The 24,132-nt window shown below is 39.6% G+C and overlaps 1 protein-coding gene across 2 annotated transcripts; it reads right to left on the bottom strand.

The window, feature by feature from the left end:
* Position 1: 1 nt before the first annotated feature.
* On the bottom strand, positions 2 to 23,555 carry LOC147327148 (MORN repeat-containing protein 4-like). 2 transcript variants are annotated; one of them, XM_086294779.1, is made up of 5 exons: positions 23,444 to 23,555; positions 21,863 to 21,937; positions 9,416 to 9,530; positions 5,197 to 5,306; positions 2 to 2,908 (listed from the first exon to the last, which is right to left on the bottom strand). In XM_086294779.1, the coding sequence occupies exons 2-5, from the start codon at positions 21,927 to 21,929 to the stop codon at positions 2,760 to 2,762; spliced, it is 441 nt and encodes a 146-aa protein (XP_086150905.1). In that variant the 5' UTR covers positions 21,930 to 21,937; positions 23,444 to 23,555; the 3' UTR covers positions 2 to 2,759. The 2 variants fall into 2 exon arrangements, with proteins under 2 accessions (XP_086150905.1, XP_086150907.1); XM_086294781.1 differs by having other exon boundaries at positions 21,863 to 21,934; positions 23,444 to 23,546.
* Between the last annotated feature and the right edge of the window lie 577 nt (positions 23,556 to 24,132).

Raw genomic sequence — 24,132 nt, forward strand, 5'->3', positions numbered from 1 at the left:
ACAAAGTTAAAAGATTCTCTATGAACATAGTCACAACATTTTTGTCTGAAATAATACAGTGAATAAGACTAAAGATTATTCCAGTGGAAACCCAGCCCACGTCATCCCCTAATAACCGCATATGTTTGACAGTTTCTGTTTGGATCCCAAAGCCAATTAAAAGGTGTAAGATGCCTCCATCACTTCAGCTCTTTTAGATGTCGCTGTCAAACTGGTCAGCAGGGAAGACATCGGCCCCCAAACCACATCCCAAATTAATTGCACACTGGAACATTCACGTAACTGACACTTAACTCCATTACACGTTGAATACCCCAACCCCCACCCACAACAGTACGACTACATTCACACACACATATATATATAGCACATCTACACCACCAGTCTCATTACATAGATGGCCACTGATTCCCAGCAGGTATGATACACATAAAGTATGTGCTACTTACTTTTTTCGTTTGTTTGGGGGGGGTAGGATACACAAACTGTAAACATCAGATGAGACTCCAAAGTGACATAATTAAGGGTTGTGAAGAGTAAAAAAGAAAAGTGCATAGAGCACATTACAATATGTTTTACCTTGCTGGAAAACCTTGGCCTATGTGAAGATTTGCACTGCAAAAATACACAATGTTTTTGGTTCATGGATTTTGACATAAATTGAGGTTACATTTTGACATTTAAAAAAAGAGGCATAATCTTAATGCTGTTTCTTAGAAAATGGCTCAAATTTCACGCAGAAAAAGGTGCACATAGTTCTCCCACGAAACCCTTCAAGTCATTTGAGCCTCTCCTTCATCAGATGGCCCTCCCTTTCACCTACAAAGCCTTTCTTTCCTGACAGAGCAGGAAGCTCCTCAACTGCCGGTGGAAGGAAAATCTTGCTTTCAAACATAAATTGCATGCTATTATCAAATTGCACCTCCAAAACAGAAATTGTACTCATTATTGCAGCCTGTGACAATGCAGGCACTCCCATTCTCCTCACTATTAATCCCCATCCTCCCCCCTCCCAGCTTCCTCTCTGATAATAAGCCACTGATTCGGGATCAGCTGCAGCCGCTTGGCACTGTGTGTTTGGCACTGAGGAAGATGTTCCTGCTGTTCTGTAATCAGACTGAGCTGTAACGGCACTGAGTGAAAAGGACCACCAAACGCTGCTCACATCGTCTCTAACCAAGGCCCTCCTGACATCTCTCTGACTCAAACTGAACAATCTGTATTCTCCTTAGAGCACCAATAAGAGGTCAGAAAAAAAACACGCATTTTAAAGGGAAGGTAGGAAACCCAGAAAGTACTGATCTGGTGAGCTGATGTTCAAAACAAGTGCTGATATGAAAATAAACATTCCTTTCATTGATTTATTTCAGATTTAGTGGTAAGTAAGAATGAAGCCTGTTGACACCTTTTTGAATAGTTTTCCCTTATATTTAATTTGACTAAAAACAGGCAATCCATTGTTGTGTAAGTTTCCTTAGAGCTGACCTATGTGGACAGTTCTCAAGCAGTAACTCATTTCTCTTTGTAATTGTAAATTTCATTTATACAAACAGTACCTGAAACTGTAAGCTTTGTTTATATATTTGCAGTGTCAGCTGACTTCTGCTACACTGTCTCAAGCAATGAAGTAAATAACAGCGTTCCACTTATTCATGGTCTGTATTTTGACTCTAATTAGAATCACATGGCAGAATTCTTTGAAATCGCTCATTAAAATCTGAGACCTATAAAATAAAGTTTTTAGACATTTTGTTCTAAACGTATATGAATGACTTCATTTCCATGTGAAAGCATGTCAGTGCTGCTGAAACACTAATTCAAGTGACTAGAATTGAGTACTGAATCTACTGTTGCTTTTGTTCCTAAATGAATAATCTCTTATTAAATCAAATACGTTTGTATTTTTTATGTTAGTAATGAAAATGTGCCTGTCCCCTGTTTGTTGGTTGTCTGCTGTGTAATGCAATAAAGTTACTTTTTACCACATTTACGTCCTTTGTTATAGCCATGGTCTGTAGCGCTCTGCTGAATATTTGAAGACAAAACAGCTCTAACACAAGTTTTACATCAATAAATTTGAATAAAACTGTGATTAAAAATTAAAAATGTAATCTTTGGTTTTAAACCAGTTATGACTTTTATATTTGTTAGGCTTGAGAATTCACCAGTAAAAATAAACATTAAATCAAATCAGAATAATTTGTTTTACTTTTGTTTATCTACCATTTGTTAATAGTTAATTTATTCAGAAATATAAAGTCTAACTATTTTTTTGTGCACTTTCACTTTGAAACATAAATATTGTCTTCTTTTTTAAAATAAATTTAGGTCACTTTAAACTCACATGTCAGATATTCTTTTGACATGAAACTCACCAAATCAGTGTTTACTGGAAAACGTCCACATGCACTTCTGTGTTTTGTCAGATTACCTGACCCTGAAACAGATTTAGCACCAGTGTGTGAACTGAACATTAAATCTGCGTTTGGCTCAGCAGATCCTGATTCAGTGGCTGTGTTGACAAAACTTAAGGGAGCCATTCATTTCTTCTCTGCGCATACTGCATGTTACATGAATGAGAGATAGAACAGACGTATAAGAATAAAATCCTAAAAACTAACTTACCAGTCCAACAAAAAGTGGATGAGAAGGAGCCAAAGAGTAATAAAATTAAAGGAAAAATTAAACACCTCAAACCAAGGGGGTAGTGTTGGGAGGATGATTCTGGTACTGGGGCACTGTGGGTGATGTAGTCCACGTCACATGGCCAGAGCTCGGGCCTTGGCAGCTGCCGCCTGCGCCCGCTGCACAGCTCCCTGGCTGTTCTCTCTCTTCATCAGCTGGCTGGTCTCAAACAGACCCTCGTGGGTGCCTCCTCCGGGGCCTCCGTCCACAAACGCCAGCACTCCTGCACCACACAAAATTCTCATCATGCATTTTATCAAAGCAAACAGGTACGGAGGAAACTGACTAACAGCCATACTCGAGACACAACTCACTTCATCAAACAAGTGACACATGGCCAGAAGTGTCAGATCTGGCTGCCTTTATGGACTGTTTTGAATTTTCTGTCTCTGAAAATAACTGTCTGCTTTAGCAGGAAATGTAATTGCTGCCTGGATTAATGTTCACTGGCAGTGTGTCATGTTCTTATGCTTCACAGAAGTCAGAAGGAGGGGGTTCAAAGGGTGGATGGTCCATGTACACAGCACAGACTTTGACTCTGAAGGCTGCTTTCGCATCTTTGGGACAAGTTGCCTGGCAACTACTGGGGAGTCCAGCAGGTTATTTGTAGCCTGTCACATAACAGCCCCTAAAATGACAGACTGTCATCTTTACTCTTGAGCTTTGTACAGATGTAACAAACAAGAAACAAAGTGTTAGCTTTGGCTTGAAATAATGTGGTAGAAAGTTGTTTTTTGCTACCTTTGCACGAGGCCAGGAGAGCAGTGTTTATGCTAAGCTAAGCTAACCAACTACTGGCTTCATCCAACAAGCAAGAGATTAAATCAGTTTAGTTCCCAACATGTTAAAATATTGCCTCAGTGTTTAGGAGATCACATGACAAAAACAACGAAAGTGGATACAATACCAAAAAATTGCTAACAAAATTTAAAGCAGCAAAGAAAACGTATTAAAAGCCTTCATCAAATGAATTTATACAAGAAATGTCCGCTTTCCCTCCTTCTTCATATTTTAAATGTTCTTCCCTACATTACTTGTGCCTGACTAAAATAAAACAATCACACCGACACAATAATTCTGAACAAAAAAATGAAAACTTGTATATCATTTGTATTGTAGTTCATTCATTCAAAAGTCTTTAAATTTGCTTAGTAAGCATGTTCATTTAACTGTTATACAACCTTACGTCTGTTCAGCTTCTCGTTAACGCAAACATCTAATCAGCCTATCACTGAGCATCAGACACCGAGCGACAGAATGGGGAAGAAATGTGATTAAAGTGACTTTGAATGTGGCACAGTTGTTGATGACACAAAGAATTAAAGGAGTTCTGAAGGCAAAAAGGGTTCCAATTGGCAAGGTGTACCTAATAACATATCCATTGAATGTATATCATGTAGTCAAAATATCTCAACTTTATTCTCAACCCCTTTTTTTGCCAGTGTTGGGGGGGTGGGGGGTGTTCAGGGTAGCTGAACACCTTTTGTATTGTGGCAGAGCACCCCACCCAAGTATCTGATGTATCATGTTAAGCTGTTAGAACTCAGCAGTGTAGCCAGGAGTTTGAGCAGTCACATGACCTTTGCTCTTTGAATTGGTTCAAGGCTGGTTAGGAACAGGAAAATATGTGACACTGATGTTTGGTGTGCTACTTACACCAAACACAGTATAGAACTGCTACTCAGACTCACAACAACTAAATTCTGGTCCTAAATGTGGCTATAAGAAACCATGGCAATAACTTCAAGTTAATTTTACATTAACTTTTAAATTTTAAGTTAATTTCTTCATTTGAAATACATCATCACCTCAGCTGAGAGTTGGGAACTCGGGATAATAACAATCAACAAAAAATTACATTTAAACCACCGCTCGAACCAGCTCTGATTTCTGGTCTTCAACTGTCAGGAAACTGGAGGAATCTTTATGTTCCATCTCTTTTTTTTACAAGCACAAACAAATCACCACTTGTCACACTGACACACTGATCCGCCCTCTCCACACAACAGCCTTCAAATAAAAAATGTGTTGATTACCTACAGAGACTCTGTGCCCAGACACACGGTAGCTTCAGACCAGACAATTAGCACCTTTCACTGTTTAATATAATTAAAAACACTTAAAGTAGTTGGAACCACAGACAGATAAACCACTGAGACTGGAGGGTTAGTTGAAAACATACATCTGAATTACTACCTTAATTTAATAACTTAAACAATAAAAAAAAAGCATAAACATTAAAGTCCAGCAAGCAACACAAGCCAGAGATTTCCAAATTTAGATACTTTTAAGCTTTTCAAAATGTTTTTTCATAGACAGCATTGCAATAAAGCAGGCTTCCCTTTTAACTCACATAATACTGAAGAATTCCTCCAAATGAAATCCAAATTACCTGATACATCATATTTAAAGGTAGTAATAGAGTATGCAAAAACTAAGATGCTAGCAATGTCAATCTCATCCAAAATCTCTAAATAATCTAATAGTGAGTATCAGAATATAAGGTCTTACCATAGCCATCCACACAGCCACTTTTAAATTCGCCCTCAAACTTCATGCCATCAAAGCGAGTGAAGACGCCGACACCTTGAAACTTCCCCTGCACAAATTCTCCTTCATACCTAAAAAACATTCACATAAAAATGCATTTACATGAAAGACAGGGGCAAATTCCAGGACTGCAGAAGAGAAAAGGAACAAGTAGGTGAGTAAAGAAGGACATTTTTTTTAAAGTATGATTTTAAACTTACAAAAAATACAAAAGCTTTATTGACTCACTAATTCTGTCCTTGAGCATTTAAATTATGAGCGGTACAGAAGCACAAAAAGCTTTTGGACTAAAATGTAAAGCTGCACTAAAGTACCAAAGCTTTCCGTAAGCGTGTCATCTAAAGTTCATAGAGGCAGTGGAAAAATGTAGTTTTTCAGGGTTTCTTTTAAGAATTTAAAATATGAAATGGGTTTTTTTTGTGGTTTTTAAAAAGCCAAATGTTGGAATCTCAACATTTCTTCCTATGGCAAAAAGAATGTTTTGATTAGAAATTACAACCAAAATAACTCCAGAGAAAAGAAATATGTGAAGGAACACAACAAAATCATAGGAAGCAATATGGATCTGTCACTATTGCCTGATGGTGTTGGGCGTAAGGCATTGGAAAGTGATTAGGGATAAGGAGACAGCATTAAATACTTTTTAAAAAATAAAAAACTATAATATGTAACATAAAGGATTAGTTTTACATTTCAGGTAATCAGTTATTCATGCAGTAACCTTTTTCCAATAGGCAGCTTGTTACTTCATTTCTCTTTGCCATTTGCTGTTATGAAAAAATAAATAAATAAATACAAAGATAAATCAAGACTTTTGCTTTTGTCTCTGTTTATCTCCTTGTTACACAGCTAGCTAGCAAGAGCAGAAAGTACAGCTAAAAAGAAAGCTAGTTTATTTTCCCTATAGATTGAAGTAAATTCAATAATGTACAGTAATCTACACACTCATTTCTCTCTATGGGAAATAGAACTAACACGAACAAGCCAAATGCAGTTGCTACATAATGTAATCTGAAGACATGTGAAAGACTTCAAAATTAATGGTTGAATATACGACACCCCGAGGCAGCTGCTGTTGTCATTTGGCGCTATATAAATAGAAATGAACTGATTTCAATGACAAATTATACCATAACACAGACACAACCACCAAAATGTGAAAATATATATATTAGTGCTGTCGAAATTAACGCGTTAACGCAAATTAATCCGACATCAAGGTCAGCACAATTAAAATTTTTAATACAATTAACGCATCTGGAGTGTAGAATGACTCAGAATCCCCGAAAAGTTTCTGTCAACGCATTTCGGGCAGTTTGTCCAAGTAAAGTTGCCTTCGCACATGTGCAAATGGGCAGTTGATCTGGTAGTGACCAGAACCAATGAACCAATATGGAAGATGATAAAGGCACATTTGCCCTCTCGATGGGAAATTTGAGTATTAAAAAAGTAACAAGATGGAACAGTCGACCCACATAAAGTATTACGCACATTGTGCAAGAAGGAATTTTGTTTTCCCTGAGGCACTTCCAGGTTAAAATATCACATTGACACAAAGCTTACGTTAGTCGCGAATGCTGCTAGGACTTTGGCTAATACGTCGCCCAGCTTGCGACAAACCACTCACGGAGCATCGGGGACTCAATAAATTAAGTTTTTTGTTTTTTAGCCTCATAAACAGACCATGCGAAGTGTGATGTGGAGGACCCAAATGAGACAGATTAATCTTAATAAAAGGTGATTCATTTATTGAGCTAATAATCCACCACCATAAAAGCTAAACATGAAAAAAAAAAAAAACTAAAAACATCGAATTACATGAACTAATCCTGGAATGACAATAGGAGGTACAAGAAACTGGGAAATACACACAGAAAGGTGATGAGGGAGTGGAAACAGCTGGGAAACACAGCAGGGAAAAATCAGGCATAACAGGACAGGGAAGGCAATGCTGAACATGAAGCACAGGAGACACGGGATTATCAAAGGAAACGAGGAAGCACAAACACTGAGAGACTAAGCCACATGAGCTTGACACAGACAAAACATAAACTAAAATGGAGACACGACAGACTTGACATGGAAGATACTAAAAGACAAAATAGTAAGTAGACAGGAGGGGGACGATAAAGGGAACTAATAACCTTGAAAACAATATAGTTTTTATGTTAGATGTCAGATATTTTTCATCTTTTTTTAAAAACTGATTGCAAACCTTTTTACGACATATAGTCTATTACTACTAACCCACCCTGTTTAACTAAACCAGACAGTATTTCAGTGAAGGAGCCAGAATCAGATCCATGGCGTATTGTAGTCACTGCTGTACAATAAGCTTAGCATGAATCTAAGTGTAGAGTGTCAGCCTTTTTAACACACAGCATGAACACAATTACTTCAGTGTCAAACAGGCACAAATTAACAAAAGGCTGAACTGCAAGAGAGCAAAGTAGGGTTAAAAAAATCAACAGGATAAGAGGGATGACAATAAAAAGCTGCATGTGAAATCCGTCTCTAACAGTCTCTTGAGCGTTTTTCCTCTGCATTGTTTCTTTAAAGTAATTGCAACGTAGTGCGCAAAACACCGGCAGTGCAACAGGAGATTTGCTCCTTTTTCAAACAACACTGGGCTTCTAATTAAACTTATTGTAACTTCTGTGAATTCAAGCTGAGTACAAAGTTCATCTAAACTAAAAGGCTTCTCAGAACTCGACAGGCAGTAACTGAAAAGATATATGTTCTCTTTATTATTCACGTAACCTTTAAATATTATTCACTTAGCCTGAAATACATGTTTTAGTGTTTCCAAAGAACTTTGAAGGATTAATCAGTTGTTTTTTGTGCAAACAAAAATACAACAGATGGCATTGAACAGGCAATACGTTGCTTCTTTATCCTATGCCGTGCTCTACTTGAACACTTCACCTTCTCTTGAATTAACTGAATCTTTATTGGGCTGACATCTTTTTTTATAAATATCTTGGGTGACAAAGCCAACAGAGAGATACAGATAAAATTCATGTATGAGGAATAAATAAAAGGAAGCAGCCAACAATAAAATACTCAACATATTGAGGCCATGAAAGCACTCACAGTATTCTGAGGTTTTTCTGGTTTTTCTTTTTCAACTGCACAGGTCATTGTGCTACAATCTGCTTTGTATTTTTTTTCTCTGCTTATTTCTCTTTTTTTCGAGACTGGGAAACTAAATATTCAAATTGTGCATTGACTTATTCATTGTATGTAAGGACACAAAAAAGACTGACCCCTTCAGCCACCTTCCTGCCGTTAATTTTAGTGTCTGAATTTTACAATTTGTGTTGGTGATAAAAGGTATGTGAAGGATAATTTGCAAACAGTCAACAGATCCTTATTAATAAAAAAACACCTCCTTACATACTCTAATTTTAGATGAATTGTTATTCAATCTGCAATAATTTATATTATTCAGTATTGCTCTATTTGGACCTCTCCATGGAAATTCTAAGAGGCAACACGAATAACATGACATAACATATATATATATGTATATATATATATATATATATATATATATATATATATATATATTATACATATATCTGCAGACAGTTGCTGACGCACACAACCCGCCGCCACCCCAGCTCCTCTGTGTCATGTTATTCGTGTTGCCTCTTAGAATTTCCATGGAGAGGTAACATAGTACAGAGTAGGTCTGCACTAGAATATCTTCTCATTGATTTTTCACCTCAGCTTTTGTGTGTGACAGTCCTTTCCTCACAGCAGTGCTCATCATGCTTCATTTAGCTGCATTGTTCTCGATGTCTTTATGATTGGATATTTTTAATCAACAGAAGCAGAGAAAGAAACAAAATCTATCCTTCTTTCAGCTCTGTGCAGAAGCTTTTTCAGTCACATGTACCACCAAAGTTAGACTGTTGAGATACTGTTGTACTCTTCTACTGTTGTATAAATTTCTCACATTGATTATTTCGTATGGAAATAAAGCTGAAAACCAGCACAAGCATTATGTACATTATTTACATGACAGAAGTAATGAAGGAACAAATCAGACAGGTTTCATTCAGGAGGAGGCTGGGGTTGTATCTTCTGTACGACATACTTATTTGCAGGTTTTAAATTTTCAGGTGCAGAGTTTCAAGGTTTAACAACCAGAGTGTGCAAAAAGTGACTGACAAACCTGGAGCCGTCAGGAAAGACCAGCACCCCACAACCATTGAAGAGGCCATTTTCAAACTGTCCAGTGTAGCACGTCCCATCGCTGAAGGTCAACTGACCCAGGCCATGACGAAGACCTGCAAGAGGATAAAAATCACCTCACCAATCACTTCCAGCAAAATAAAAATCTAAGACACGAGCAGAGAGGGTTTTTTTTGTTTTTTTTTTACAAAATCACATAAACCACACAAAAAAACCCCAAACAAAAAAACCCCAAAAAACAGCTAGAAGTATTTGAAATGCCCACTGATTACTACACACTTTTGCACACATTTCGCCCCTTACATCTCCTACTTGAAGTTAAATATACTAATAAGACTCTCTCGGGATTAACTCTTTGCACCACCAGGAGGCTCATGGTCATGAGCTATGGTATTAGCTTTGTTAAAAAAGAACCAAACAGGGCTCATGGATGCCCTCTTCCAACCTCACAACTAAAATGCATTTAGGAAGGCTTAACTAAGCGTCTATGAATTAAAACAGAATGGAAAACTGAAAGCTTTTTCATAAATGAGTGAGTTTGTTGGTCTTCTAAGAGCTTCCAATTTGTTTATGAATGAATGCTACAATGTATGAAATGGCACACAAACCTTCAGGCCATGCTTCCTTCCTCAAGGATAGAAAACAAAATCAGTGTGAAAGGATGTTACTAAGAGGTCACAGACACAGATATTGAAAGGTCCTTTTATCCCTGAAAACAGGACAATTAAGGGCTCATACCACCTACATGAGATGATTGTATCGCGTGTGTTTATATCATCCTGTATTCTCTCTTATAAATGAGAGAAGATGACATTTCTTTAACTAAAGAAATGAATAAGTGGAACCATGACAGACAGGATTAAAGGAAAAGCATGACCATGAACTTCCACCGTGGAACAAAAACAGCATAGTTTCACTCATATCTTCACAGTTCTGGCTGTTAAACATAGTGGCCTTAACAGGATATTGGTTCATTTGTAAAACACTGGTTTGACTTCTGCACATGAAGACCCAGGTCAAGACGAATGTTTTGTTTCCTCTAAAGAAAGACCTAAATTAAATTTCATATTTTCAAATGAGTAGACATAGATATTTAACATTTTCTATCACACATTCCACAATAATCTCTTCTTGAATGAAAATAAGCGGTGATGGGAAATGGGGGACCTCATGACCTGGCACATGGATGCTGTTCTGATACCTGTAGCTAGAATTTCTCAGTGTTGTGTTTGTCTGTTCAAATATTGTTCAAATATTGTTGCAAAAAATCCATATCAAACTTCAAAAGTTGCTGCCCTAATGTAATATGGTTTTATGCATATCCTTATGTATCAATTTTAAATATAAGATTTATATAAGATTTTTACATTTACACCTGCTTCAAATTTCTTTAATAAAATGCAAAAACATTTTGTGGTGATCGTGGCTCAAGAGTTGGGAGTTCGTCTTGGAATCGGAAGGTTGCCGGTTCGAGCCCCGGCTCCGACAGTCTCGGTCGTTGTGTCCTTGGGCAAGACACTTTACCCGTTGCCTACTGGTGGTGGTCAGAGGGCCCGGTGGCGCCAGTGTTCAGCAGCCTCGCCTCTGTCAGTGCGCCCCAGGGTGGCTGTGGCTACAATGTAGCTTGCCATCACCAATGGGTGGATGACTGGATGTGTAAAGCACTTTGGGGTCCTTAGGGACTAGTAAAGCGCTATACAAATACAGGCCATTTACCATTTACTGATTTTCTCTGCTGTGTGTAAAAAGAGGAAGATTTTGGAAGGTTAAACATCATTGCCTTGTTGCACATAGTTAATCTCATCCAAATATGGTCACTTCTCAAAGAAAAAAAAGCAAAAAAATGCCCGGAATGCACTGAACCTTGAAAAGAGAGTGCAGAAACCAAATGGTAATCTCATAGTGGCTGTGCCCATCTTTTAGATCTATGGCATTTACTTTAAATCCAAAAGTTAATGAAAGAAATTAGATTGATAGAACTGTCATGTCTATACACTAATCAAAACACTATGTATCCAATTTGTTTAAATAAATGCAACAACAAAAATGTAGTTCATTTTTTTTCCTAAATTAAAATGCTGAGGCAGCATCTCAGCAAATAGTACTGCATTTGTTCACAACTACTGTTTTAAAACTGTTTATAGAACAACATGAAACTCCTCTGATTTTTTGGCACAGTCGCTGCTTTATATTCACTGTTTTCTTTAAGTATTTATGCACTTGGTCTGAATTATCTTGCACAAAACAAAAATATGTATTAAAAGCATTCAGACCCTTTGCACTATGCAACACTGAGGACTCAAAACCTGACTGGTACCTGTATAGTTTTCAGTAGAAGTCACTGAGTGAAGAAAAGAGAGAGAGCGCGAGAGAGATGGCAGATGTGTTATTATACTTTAATTAGATTTTGGAGTTAGCAGATTGGGAGATTCATAATTGGTGCGAGCAGACAAAAAGGTGAGCTGCTAGCTTTCATTTTTCACCTCTTAAAATGTTCCCTGAGAGGTGAGACCCAATTTTCCCTCTAATTCTCAGACTAATTTCCAGCATCAGGAGGATGGCAGTCGATGAAGAAATGGAGGGAAAAGGAGTGAGCATTTCTCCCTGCCAACCTCTATTAGCAAGCACAGCGGGAATTAGCAGAATAACTGGATGCGAGGCACAGTTGGACACGGGCAGAGGAGGTCCCGGTATGCTCATGGCAGAGGAAGAGGATTTAATGGGAGCTCAAGTGGTAAGAAACTGGTGGAGTGGAGAGAAGAGTGGAAGATTGGGGGCTTCATATATTGAAGGGGAAACGAACTGTTGGCAGGGGTGGGGCTAGTGAGTGTTGTCCCTTATTCACAGCTCATGGGTAAATTGGGCAGTCCATCTGTCAGGCCTGCTTAAAGTGCTGCTCTCTGCCTAATCTTAGCAGGGTTTTCATGGGAGATTTGGATGAAACTAAATCTGGAGCTCTGCATTCGATTTTCAAAAACATCCAGAAAGATCCAGAATCCATATATATATGTTGGTGTGTGTGTGCGTGTATTAGCTGGAGATCATAAAGCAAACAGTATGAATACAGAAGACGGCCAGCAGTAGTTTAAATCCAACTCTTCAGCCTCCATGAACCTTGACAAGCGAGTGAGACCCTGAGGCAGAAATTTCACAGACTAGCCGCTGAAATATAACAATCTGTTAGGTGTCAAAGAGGCTGCGGTGTGCCAACAGCAGCATCTCCCACCAAGAATTTCAACAGCTGTGTTATAGAATGAAATTGAGTGGTAGCAGTGTCAGTGTTTTGCTGACCACTATGAAGGTTTCTTTTCTTTCTTTCTTTTTAAATGAAGGTACAGATTATCAGCTGCGGCAAGGGACAGTAATTTCCTCTGTCTCCTCCAATTTGATCCCTCCAGACTCTAATCTGCTGTTCAGCTTCTTTGTAACGCCTTTCTCCAATCTTATGTTGGGTCATGGTCTCCAGCTAATTACGGTTTAGCTGAATTTGTCCGGCTTTTATGTCAATCAATAGCGGTAATGCATAGATGTTAAATGACCACATGGTCAAAGTACAGTAGTAAATGGCTTCTGGCTGTGCCTTGGCTGTTGTGTTGTGGATGCACCCAACCTACTTCCTGTAACCTGATAGCTCCCGGGCCTATGTTCAACCAGCGCACCGCTGAATTATTCATGTGACACCGTAGACCTCTGTCTGACACACGCCTACATGTTTGTGTGCAAACAGTGACTTTGCATGCATGGACGCAGAGACAGGATGCGCAACGTGCATCAGTCTGTGTTTATGACAACACGGCGATCAAAACCCAATTGCATCCTATTGCATCAATTCAGCAGGGTTAATAGAAATTTTCGAGTTAAAATAAATAGAATGCGCAAAGTGTATATGAAGTCTGTTTATGTAACATTGGTAAAGGTACTATCTTCATCTGGCTTATGCTGAAGATAAGAACGAGATGCTTTGGGTATAGTAGAAATATCAATAAAAACAAGGTGCAAGGTAATATTTTACTACAGATAAGGGGTCGAAAGGTCAAGGGTGACCATTCCTCTTATATTTTGCAATATGTTTTTGAATCTGAAGCTAAAAAAGAATGTGGACCTTGTGACCATGACTACATGATTTTCATCACAATCTGTGTTGTAAATATTAACTTTAATATTAACTATATTTTTAAAAGTGACCAGAAACTGAAGTGATTTAACACTCGAGAAGTTCTAAGAAGAACAAACTAGCTTGGGCAAAAATTAAATATTTTTTCAATTCTTGCCTTCCAGTAGAGTAGATTTTCAGGATTTACAGCTCAGATAATCCTTATTTATCCTATACTGGGCCTTGGTGCAGCCCTACATTTCATTCACTGTCTATTTATCTAAACTGTTTTAGCTCCTCCCATTTAGACAACTTTATTCGCATTGGCTGGCACTCACAGATAGAAAGTTTCAACAGCAGCTAGATGGCCCTCCTGTGCTTACAGTTTTAGCTGAGTTGACCATATTAGGAATATCCTCTCTGTGACATCATATATATTAAATAGTAGAAAAAAAATGTCTGAAATTGTAGTGTTTTGAGTTGTCTGGAGCCTGAGCTTTGGGCTCACACATTAATTATGGATGCAACTTTCTATAATGCAGTAATGTAACATATTGCTATACTAAATTCAGTAATTACATTACTACTTGCATTATAATGGTTCTTCAATTATCTGCACATTAGGCAAATAGAAAAAAAGTCATAACACATGCCTTTTTTTTCCTGCATGCTGGCGCTACAATCAACTAAATTTAGTTTCTGCGGTGGAAGAAGGAAAATTCATCTACAATGTATATAATCTCAAAAATGGACACCTGAATTTGTGTTACATGAAAAGACAAATGAAATGTGATAATAAACAGCAAACTGCGCCCAGGACAGCTGCTAATAACAGGTCAGTTGCATAGACTGTGTGCCAAACCAGTGATTTTAAAGCTGAGTGGATGCTGACACCGGCCAAGGAGCCAGAGCCTGATTTTCAACAGGTAACCAAAGCAGAGCTGGCTTGTAGAATTGTAATCCTACAAACCTGTTTCCACAGTAGAAACAGCGATCTCTATGCTGATCGCTGCGGAGTGCTCTTTTGGGCTGGTTTTCAGCTTTGCTTTCAACTTTGTGTTTGTACTTAAACATTAAAAGGAAGATCTCATTGATGTGTTATTCACTAGGATAGGGACATTTCTTCAAAGAAAGGAAAAATAATGTGTAATACATTAACTTATTTTGGTAACAAACCCCAAACCGTATATAACACATACGAGGTCCCTGCTCCAAAGGAGTAGAACTTTTTTGGTTTTTTTTACAGAATCAGCTGCTGCTGCCCTCTTTTTGAAGATTCATATTGAATATATACTTAGATATACATGTAAATAAAATGTCTGGAAGAAATCCGAGCAGTTCTTGCCAACGCAGCACTCCGTCTATTAGTGAACTAATTTTTTCTCACTTTGAAATGTCTGAGCTAAAAAATTTTTTTTAATCCACCCCTGCTGTTTACTAAAACCCGAGCATATCAGTGCATCACAGCCAAAACCAGTTTAACAGTTTATTGCTAATCATACGGAGAACATATGTTTCCTCCCGCAGCCTCATGCACACTTCAGTGCCAAACTTTTGTTCTTTGTTTAACCTTGCCCTAAAGGTTGTCTGACTGTTTTTGTTATAGTACAAGTGCTGGTTTAGGTAGTGTGATATCCTGTCTCTGCAGGCTCACTGGCACCAGATGGTCCATATGTGCATATGTGTGTAGATTACTTACTGACTTTAGCTTGACACCTTTTTCTGTGTTTTCCCCCTATTAGATACAATCTGTTTGGGTGAGAGTGCAGGTTCATTTCAAAAGTACTTTTGCTGTTGTGACTCACTTACAGTACACCCACTTCTTTCCAGACTCTCCATTCTGACATGAAATCCCACATTAATTAAAAGCTGCTGGAGTTAACTTTCTTTTATCATATTTTACTGACATCCCTATTATCCATTTAAGCTAATAGGTATTCTCAGGGGGGGATTCAAACTGAAAACAACAATGCATTAGAACAGCACATGGGGCTGTGGTGGTGGCGGTGGGGTGTTGTTTAAGAAGCCAGTGAGACGATAAAATGCAATGCAGGAAATCCAGAAGGAGTATAGGAGATTAATGCATTTATGAGCTTATTGAACACCCAAACTCAATGAACACCTGCTCTGTAGCTACACGTTTCATTTGTTCATCCATTACTGTAATGACTGTAAGGTAGTAGTACCCATTCTAGCGGGGCGATCGTGGCTCAAGAGTTAGCAGCTCATCTTGTAATCGGAAGGTTGCCGATTCGAGCCCCGGCTCCAACAGTCTTGGTCGTTGTGTCCTTGGGCAAGACACTTCACCCGTTGCCTACTGGTGGTGGTCAGAGGGCCCGGTGGCGCCGGTAATCGGCTCTGTCAGTGCGCCTCAGGGCAGCTGTGGCTACAACGTAGCTTGCTGTCACCAGTGTGTGAATGGGTGGATGACTGAATGTAGTGTAAAGTGCTTTGGGGTCCTTAGGGACTAAGTAAATACAAATACAGGCCATTTACCATTCTGTTTTTATGTCACACTGGGAACTTTTTAGATGGACAGCTAGGGTGGTAGCCCAGATCAGCGACAAGCAGAGTCTTATTTAGGATACAAGCCTGGAAAGGGAGTTTTTCTTTAAATAAGATACTCATGGGGCCTAGGTATGACTAAACTCAAATATGTGAGGAAAGGCATAAACAATTATGACACCTGAACTTGAAGCAGTTTCAGAACAATCGGGGGTTGGATATTGTCTACTTTGTTCTTTTTCCATTATAGCACACAGCATGAGATGGTTCACTTCCCCAAAAGGAACCGGCCCAATGAGCTGAATGACTTCCGACCGGTGGCACTGACGTCACATCTTATGAAGACTCTTCCTCAACCTCCTCCGACCACAGGTACAACATACCCAGGACCCACTACAGTTCGCATACAAGGCGGATGTCGGAGTGGAGGATGCCATCCTGTACCTCCTACACAGAGCCCACTCACACCTGGATGGGGGAAAAGGCACGGTCAGGATCCTGTTTCTTGACTTTCCAGTGCCTTTAATACCATCCGGCCCTGTCTGCTTCAGGAAAAACTGAACAGGATGGAGGTGGACCCCTGCCTGGTCGCTTGGATCTCCGACTACCTCACTGACAGGCCACAGTACGTCAGGCTGAAGGACATCACGTCTGACACTGTGGTCAGCAGCACAGGAGCACCACAGGGAACTGTGCTGTCCCCTCTTCTCTTCACCCTGTACACCTCTGACTTCTGCTACAACTCTGAATTATGCCATATTCAGAAGTTTGCAGATGACACAGCCATCATGGGGTATATCTGGGATGATCAGGAAGAGGAGTACAGAAGTCTGGTGAGGAACTTTGTCGCATGGAGTCACACAAACCACCTGCAACTCAACACCTCAAAGACTAAGGAACTGGTTGGGGTCCAGAGAAGGTCCACTGCCGGTTCAGATAGAGGTGGAGGAGGTGGAGGTGGTCAACAAGTACAAGTACCTTGGGCTGTGGGTGGACAATAAACTGGACTGGTCATGCAACACAGAGCACCTGTATAAAAAAGCCCAAAGCTGACTGTACTTCCTCAGGAGGCTGAGGTCTTTTAACATCTGCAGGAAGCTCCTGAGGATGTTTTACCAGTCAGTGGTTGCTGGAGTACTTTTCTATGCTGTGGTGTGCTGGGGGAGCAGCACAGCAAAGAAGGACTCATCCAGGCTGGAAAAACTGATCAGGAAGGCTGGCTCTGTGGTCGGCATGAAGCTGGACACTCTGGTGACAGTGGCAGAGAAAAGGACACTAAAGAAACTGCTGGACATTATGGACAATGCTGGGCATCCTCTGCACACGGCCATAAACAACCAGAAGAGTCTGTTCAGTGACAGGTTGTTTCTCCCAAAGACAAGAACTAACAGACTTAAAAACTCCTTTGTCCCACACGCCATCAGACTGTTTAACTCCTCTCTGGAGGGGAGAGGGAGGGGAAACAGGAGGACAAAGGAGGGGGGAACAACTAAGCTGTAGTGCCTCTTCACCTCACTGTGCAATACCTTGTGCAATACTTTTGTTAATAGTCAACGGTGCAATAGACTTCCATACTTGAAATGTGCAATTTCACTTGTATTTTTATTTTTATTTTTATTCCTATTTATTCTATTTATCCCCTTTGTATATTTTATTTATATATGTCTCTGTATTTATATATGTGTGTATATATATATATAATATTCTGTAACTCTGTAACTTCTGTCGGTGCTGTGCTTTTTTGGAAACCGAATTTCCCAGAGGAACCCACCCGAGGGATTAATAAAGTTTTATCTTATCTTATCTTACTTCAATCGTGTTCTTGCTACTGAAAATACTGTTTTGACCAGGGGCGTGCGAGAGGCCTGACATGTGATGCCCACTCAGAGGCTAAGAATTTACCTGAAAGCTATCTGGGCTTACTGTCACATGGCTATAAATCATGTGGACTTTGTATTTGGAGCATTCCAGGTACAAGTTTTGGGCTGCAGTTCATATGTAAACACACTTATACAGTACTGTAACTACGAAGGTAACACTATAAGGTTCAAAGTGCTGTAAGATTTTTAAACAAAAATTCAAAACTGAATATTTGGTGTGATTTAATTTACCTTTAACATAACAACACTAACTATAGATACAACTTTGCACAGTTTATAATGTAAGTTGTTTAAAGCATCTTTTAAAAACTTGCCACATTTGTAGATGCTGAAATATCACTGCAGATACTTAGCATGCTTGTAAACCATCAAAGTTGTGTTAACAGCAGATTGCATTTCTTTCAGTTCTGGGTGCAGTTTTCACTTTACCATCAAGCTCTCGTACTTTTGTGCAATAAAAATAAAAAATTATGTTCATATAGGTGGTGTAGACTGCAACACCTTTTTCCTCCTCTGGCACACGAACTAAAATCAGCTAATTGTAGAGCAAGTGCAAGTGGAACCGATAAACGAGATCGATAGGCAAGCAGACCAACAATTCCAAAGGAACTGAACTGGTTCTTTACAAGAACCAGTACTCATTCCCCATTCCTACCAGCATGGTGGTGGAGAGATGATGATTTGAGTTTGTTTTGCAGCTACACGACTTTTCAGTCATTGACTCAAAATCCACACAATGATGTGACAGCCTCATAAAGTTATACAGAAAATGATTACCTCAAGTTATTGGAGGTAAGGGGAGTTCTATAAGCTACTGAATCATGGAGCGTACCTAAGGTTTCCATACACTGCTTCTGCATTGTGGCTTAGTTTTTTACAGAAATGGTGTCACAGTAAAATATGGTATGTTTTGTAGTTCATTCACCGAAGAACCAGATGACTTTCATTATGTCCTGATATGTAAAATCTTAGAAATGAAAGAGGGTGTACTTTCTTTTTACCATGACTATAAATATCTAAAGAGGCTTAAACCTTTGTGCAGCACTGTGCCTCCACAGGACATCACTTAGACAGTAAAATGCTTCACAGTGGTAAGGCACAGGGGTTGGAAAGTTACCCTGAACTGCTGAAGGCTCTGGTTATTGTTGGGTTGTCATGGTTTCTTTGATGGTGCAGTGCTTTACAGTTTAAAAAGTGAACTGGAGGGAGTGCTCGATTATGTCACACTGTTCAGCCTTTCTACAAGCACATGAATGCTGGAGTGGAGGCTCCAACTGATTATCAAACTAGAGACACATTTTCTTTCTTTCTTTCTGTTTTTTCTGTTTCCTTACCACCACAAGATTTTCACTTTTAAGTCGTGTGCTACTTTTTTTCAACACGCTAGTTCTATAATTTACTTTTTTTTCTTGAATTACTATATTTTGAATTCTGTTCTTGTATTCTAATTAGATTAGATTAGATAGAACTTTATTAATCCCTCGGGTGGGTTCCTCTGGGAAATTCGATTTCCAAAAAAGCACAGCACCGACAGAAGTTACAGAGTTACAGAATATTATATATATATATACACACACACACACACACACACACACACATATATATATATATAAATACAGAGACAATATAAATAAAATATACGAAGGGGATAAATAGAATAAATAGGAATAAAAATAAAAATACAAGTGAATTGCACATTTCAAGTATTGAGTCTATTGCACCGTTGACTATTTACAAAAGTATTGCACAAAAGGTATTGCACAGTGAGGTGAAGAGGCACTACAGCTTAGTTGTTCCCCCCTCCTTTGTCCTCCTGTTTCCCCTCCCTCTCCCCTCCAGAGAGGAGTTAAACAGTCTGATGGCGTGTGGGACAAAGGAGTTTTTAAGTCTGTTAGTTCTTGTCTTTGGGAGAAGCAACCTGTCACTGACTCTTCTGGTTGTTAATGGCCGTGTGCAGAGGATGTCTGGCATTGTCCATAATGTCCATCAGTTTCTTTAATGTCCTTTTCTCTGCCACTGTCACCAGAGTGTCCAGCTTCATGCCGACCACAGAGCTAGCCCTCCTGATCAGTTTCTCCAGCCTGGATGAGTCCTTCTTTGCTGTGCTGCTCCCCCAGCACACCACAGCATAGAAAAGTACTCCAGCAACCACCGACTGGTAAAACATCCTCAGGAGCTTCCTGCAGATGTTAAAAGACCTCAGCCTCCTGAGGAAGTACAGTCGGCTTTGGGCTTTTTTATACAGGTGCTCTGTGTTGCATGACCAGTCCAGTTTATTGTCCACCCACAGCCCGAGGTACTTGTACTTGTTGACCACCTCCACCTCCTCCCCCTCTATCTGAACCGGCAGTGGACCTGCTCTAGACCTCCCGAAGTCCACAACCAGTTCCTTAGTCTTTGAGGTGTTGAGTTGCAGGTGGTTTGTGTGACTCCATGCGACAAAGTTCCTCACCAGACTTCTGTACTCCTCTTCCTGATCATCCCAGATACACCCCATGATGGCTGTGTCGTCTGCAAACTTCTGAATGTGGCATAATTCAGAGTTGTAGCAGAAGTCAGAGGTGTACAGGGTGGAGAGAAGAGGGGACAGCACAGTTCCCTGTGGTGCTCCTGTGCTGCTGACCACTGTGTCAGACGTGATGTCCTTCAGCCTGACGTACTGTGGCCTGTCGGTGAGGTAGTCGGAGATCCAAGCCACCAGGCAGGGGTCCACCTCCATCCTGTTCAGTTTTTCTTGAAGCATACAGGGCCGGATGGTATTAAAGGCACTGGAAAAGTCAAGAAACAGGATCCTGACTGTGCCTTTTCCCCCATCCAGGTGTGAGTGGGCTCTGTGTAGGAGGTATTTTGTTTTTTCTACCAACAAAATAAAGTTTCTATACATCCCACTGAAGTACTTTTGATGCTATTGTATATAAATATAATGTGATTTAACAAATAACACATGCATTTTAAGTTATTACCATAATTTTGATTTAGAAAATAGCATATCATTCACATTAAAAAAATAATTACATTCATACCTTTATCATTCATTGAGATGCATAACATTTGCATCAGGCAATGTTAACAACCTCCTTAGGGACAGACAAGTGAAACCTGTGTAATTTAAACTTCTTGCATCTTCAGCCTGCTGTTCCTTTGACATTCAGAAAAAGGGTGTGAATGCATTTTTTTAAAAACTGCTCTAAATTAAATAAATTCCGCTGTAAGAAAAATATGCTGTGGATCCTATCGAAATGGTGTGTGTGTGTGTGTGTGGGGGGGGGGGGGGGGGGGGTGTGAAACAGGCAGTGCATGCAATAAAAGCCTCAAGCATCTTCCAACTGAAGGAATTTTACGCTGAGGAATGGTCAAATATTTCAGCAAGCTGATGTCAGAGACTGATGTACTATTATGCAAAACGCCTACAAGAAGTTATTTCTGCTAAAGGGAGCCAGATAAGCTTCTGAGGCTAAAGGTGTACTTACTTTCCCCACGGAAGCATGTAACATCTGTTAATATTTTTATTGATTAAATGATTGAAAAAGGTAATGTTCCTCCTTTACCTGACAGCAGTGTTTCACTTAGAAACAAAAGCTAGCAATTTCCAAGGGATGTTTTCAAGATATCCACACGTGGGAAAATTGGTCCCCTTGATTTTGGACTCTCTTAAAATTGATGGTAGCGATATCACTGTACAACTGTACAGTGTGTAGAATCAAGAAATGTCCCTGTGCTGGTAAGATGTCAGAATAGATGTCTGTTATTCTGAATAGGGCATAAGTCAAGCACGCCACATATGTTACTGCAGATTATGTATATAATTATTACGAGCATTATCATATTATTATTTGGTTCTTCCCCTGCCTGAGCATCAGTCTTAATCACATTATAACAACACTTGTGCTGTTCATGAAATGTAGTCAGTGGTGGAGGATGGGTGGGTGACTGAGCAGGTGGGTCTTGCCTTCTTTCCATTCCCCGTGGTACTCCTCGCCGTTGGAGTAAGTAAAGGATCCTCGTGTCAGGGTCATGGGTCCTGCTGCCACACATGACACAAGGAAACATTATCAGGAGCTTTGCAACTGTAGTTTTGGCATTCTGATACACACTGAGCTGGGAGTTTATTAAATAATACTACCACCTCTCAGTCTACCATGGGTTAATTGCTAGCATTTGAATACTGCAGCCAGCCTGCAGGGTAATCAAACTCAGATTATGCAGGCAGGAAAACTACACATGCACAACTGCCCCCACTATTAGAAACCTGCTCAATGCTCAATCACTGCTGGCTAAAAATCTGTGGAAACCTTAACTTTACACTCTTATGTATATAATGAACATCTGATTTCAACCCCCCCCCCCCCCCCCCCCCCCCCCGTATTAATCTGCTACCATAAGAGCCTTTGTTATTCTGGCATCATGTTTTCCATCAGACTTTGGAATTTGATTACAGGATTTACAGAAGTTAATTAGTTTTACTAAAATCTCACATTCTTTGAATGTCACGTATATCTCATATAGTTTCTAAAGTTGAGGCTGGGGTAAACCAGACCATCTTTTCTACACCATGTTTCTCTTTTTGGGACACACAGCTGTTTGAAAGCAGACAGTTTCTGCATGTTTTTCTTCAATCTATAACAACAAAAAATCTTTATTGCACTTACCTGCCTTAAGGTTTTATAAGAAACAATGGTTGCAACTGGTTTCACAAGATCATACATGCCACAAGTGTTTTTCTCTCTATACATTCTAAATACTTGGGGGTCAGGTGGTCACCATGTGGAAAGAGGTGTCCACTGTCTTCATCTCAAACAACTTGGTACAGGATGTTTCCTTAAATATGAGATTTCCATGCGAGATGACAAAAGTGTTATTTTTGCTAAACATGTTTGATACATTAACTCACACTGCACATTTTGTGGCTTCTCTGCTTACACTGTGTGGGTTAACTGATGGTTACCGCTTAGAGATCTAAAGTAAATGTAAGTTCCGAAATCCTGAACAAGACTATAGTTGTACAATAGGCTAATTTGCTGTTAAAAGTGACCGGTTATATCAGCTGTTATACTCTGTTACCTGTTATATACCTGTTATATTTTTGGATTTCTTTGCTGTGATAAGAGGTATTATTTGTCTACTGGTAGTGTTTAATGTAGCTATATTATTATAACTCTAATTTTACTCAAACACTACTACACGGCTGTGTTTATTGTGGTTCTCAGTGGCATGCTATTTTCTTTTTGCTGCTTCAAAATGAGTATGTAGACAAACGGCCGCTGAAAGGAGCATCAAAGAAACATTTGGGCGACTCCATAAAAGAGAAAACACCCAAGGTCCGTTTATTAAGCAAAACAGGCTAATTGTTCAATGCCAACAGGCAGCTGTCAGCAGGCGGGAGGAGGTGTGCGTATCCCTCCATCTAATGTTGCCACAGTAACGGCGCCCTAATCCCTTTCATCCTGCCGGCATGACGCTGTCAGCCTCCAAAACACACACGCATTCACACGGGGAGCGGGCCTGGAGACAAAAAAAATAAAATTTTTACCTGTTTTATTTAAGAGTAGCTCAGCCTCTTTTCTCTACATCGCTGAAAACAAGAGAGCAGTAGGAGGATAGCGACTATTTAGCCTTTTTTTCGTAGCTGTTTGTTTCCTGGTAGAGCTGCCTCAGCGTCGCTCTAAAGCACCGCTATACGATTGGCTACCTTTGTGTCACCTCGACTCAACGTGTCCTTTTATTGGTTGCTCTTCTGCTCCGGCCAGCCCTCAGCAGGAGACATCTTTGTCGAGGGCAACGGGTTCAACGACTTAATTAGCCGGAGTGCTGCTCCGTTAAAGCATTTGCCCTTGTCGGTTTTTTATGTGCTGCCCGGCGTCTCTGTAGGATTATAAAACGGCAGCGGGGTTCTCCTTAATGATACCCTGTCATTTCATGTTTCAATTTGGTTATTAGACCCGCGTTTTGGCAAGTTTTATGGGACTTGATTTATTGTTTTCTTTATGCCTTAAAACAGCTGCGCTAGGTGACGAGGGTTTGCTAAATGAGGTGATGTAGATTCAAAGCTAATAATAAGAAGAAAAGAAAAACAATCAAGGTGACCCAAATGAAGCAAAACTCCGCTAACCTCATTTTCGATTCCCTGAGGGGAAACCGGGGCTAGGATTAACCCGCTATTGAATATTAATTAGTCATGGCCAACAATGAAGCACGTGTGATTAGAAACTGATTATCATT

Source organism: Aulonocara sp. 'chitande type north' Nkhata Bay, linkage group LG6, assembly GCF_057382095.1.
Source record: "Aulonocara sp. 'chitande type north' Nkhata Bay isolate Kocher_YH1m ecotype deep benthic linkage group LG6, A_spYH_male_GT1.1, whole genome shotgun sequence".
In the NCBI taxonomy this organism is placed as follows: domain Eukaryota; kingdom Metazoa; phylum Chordata; class Actinopteri; order Cichliformes; family Cichlidae; genus Aulonocara; species Aulonocara sp. 'chitande type north' Nkhata Bay.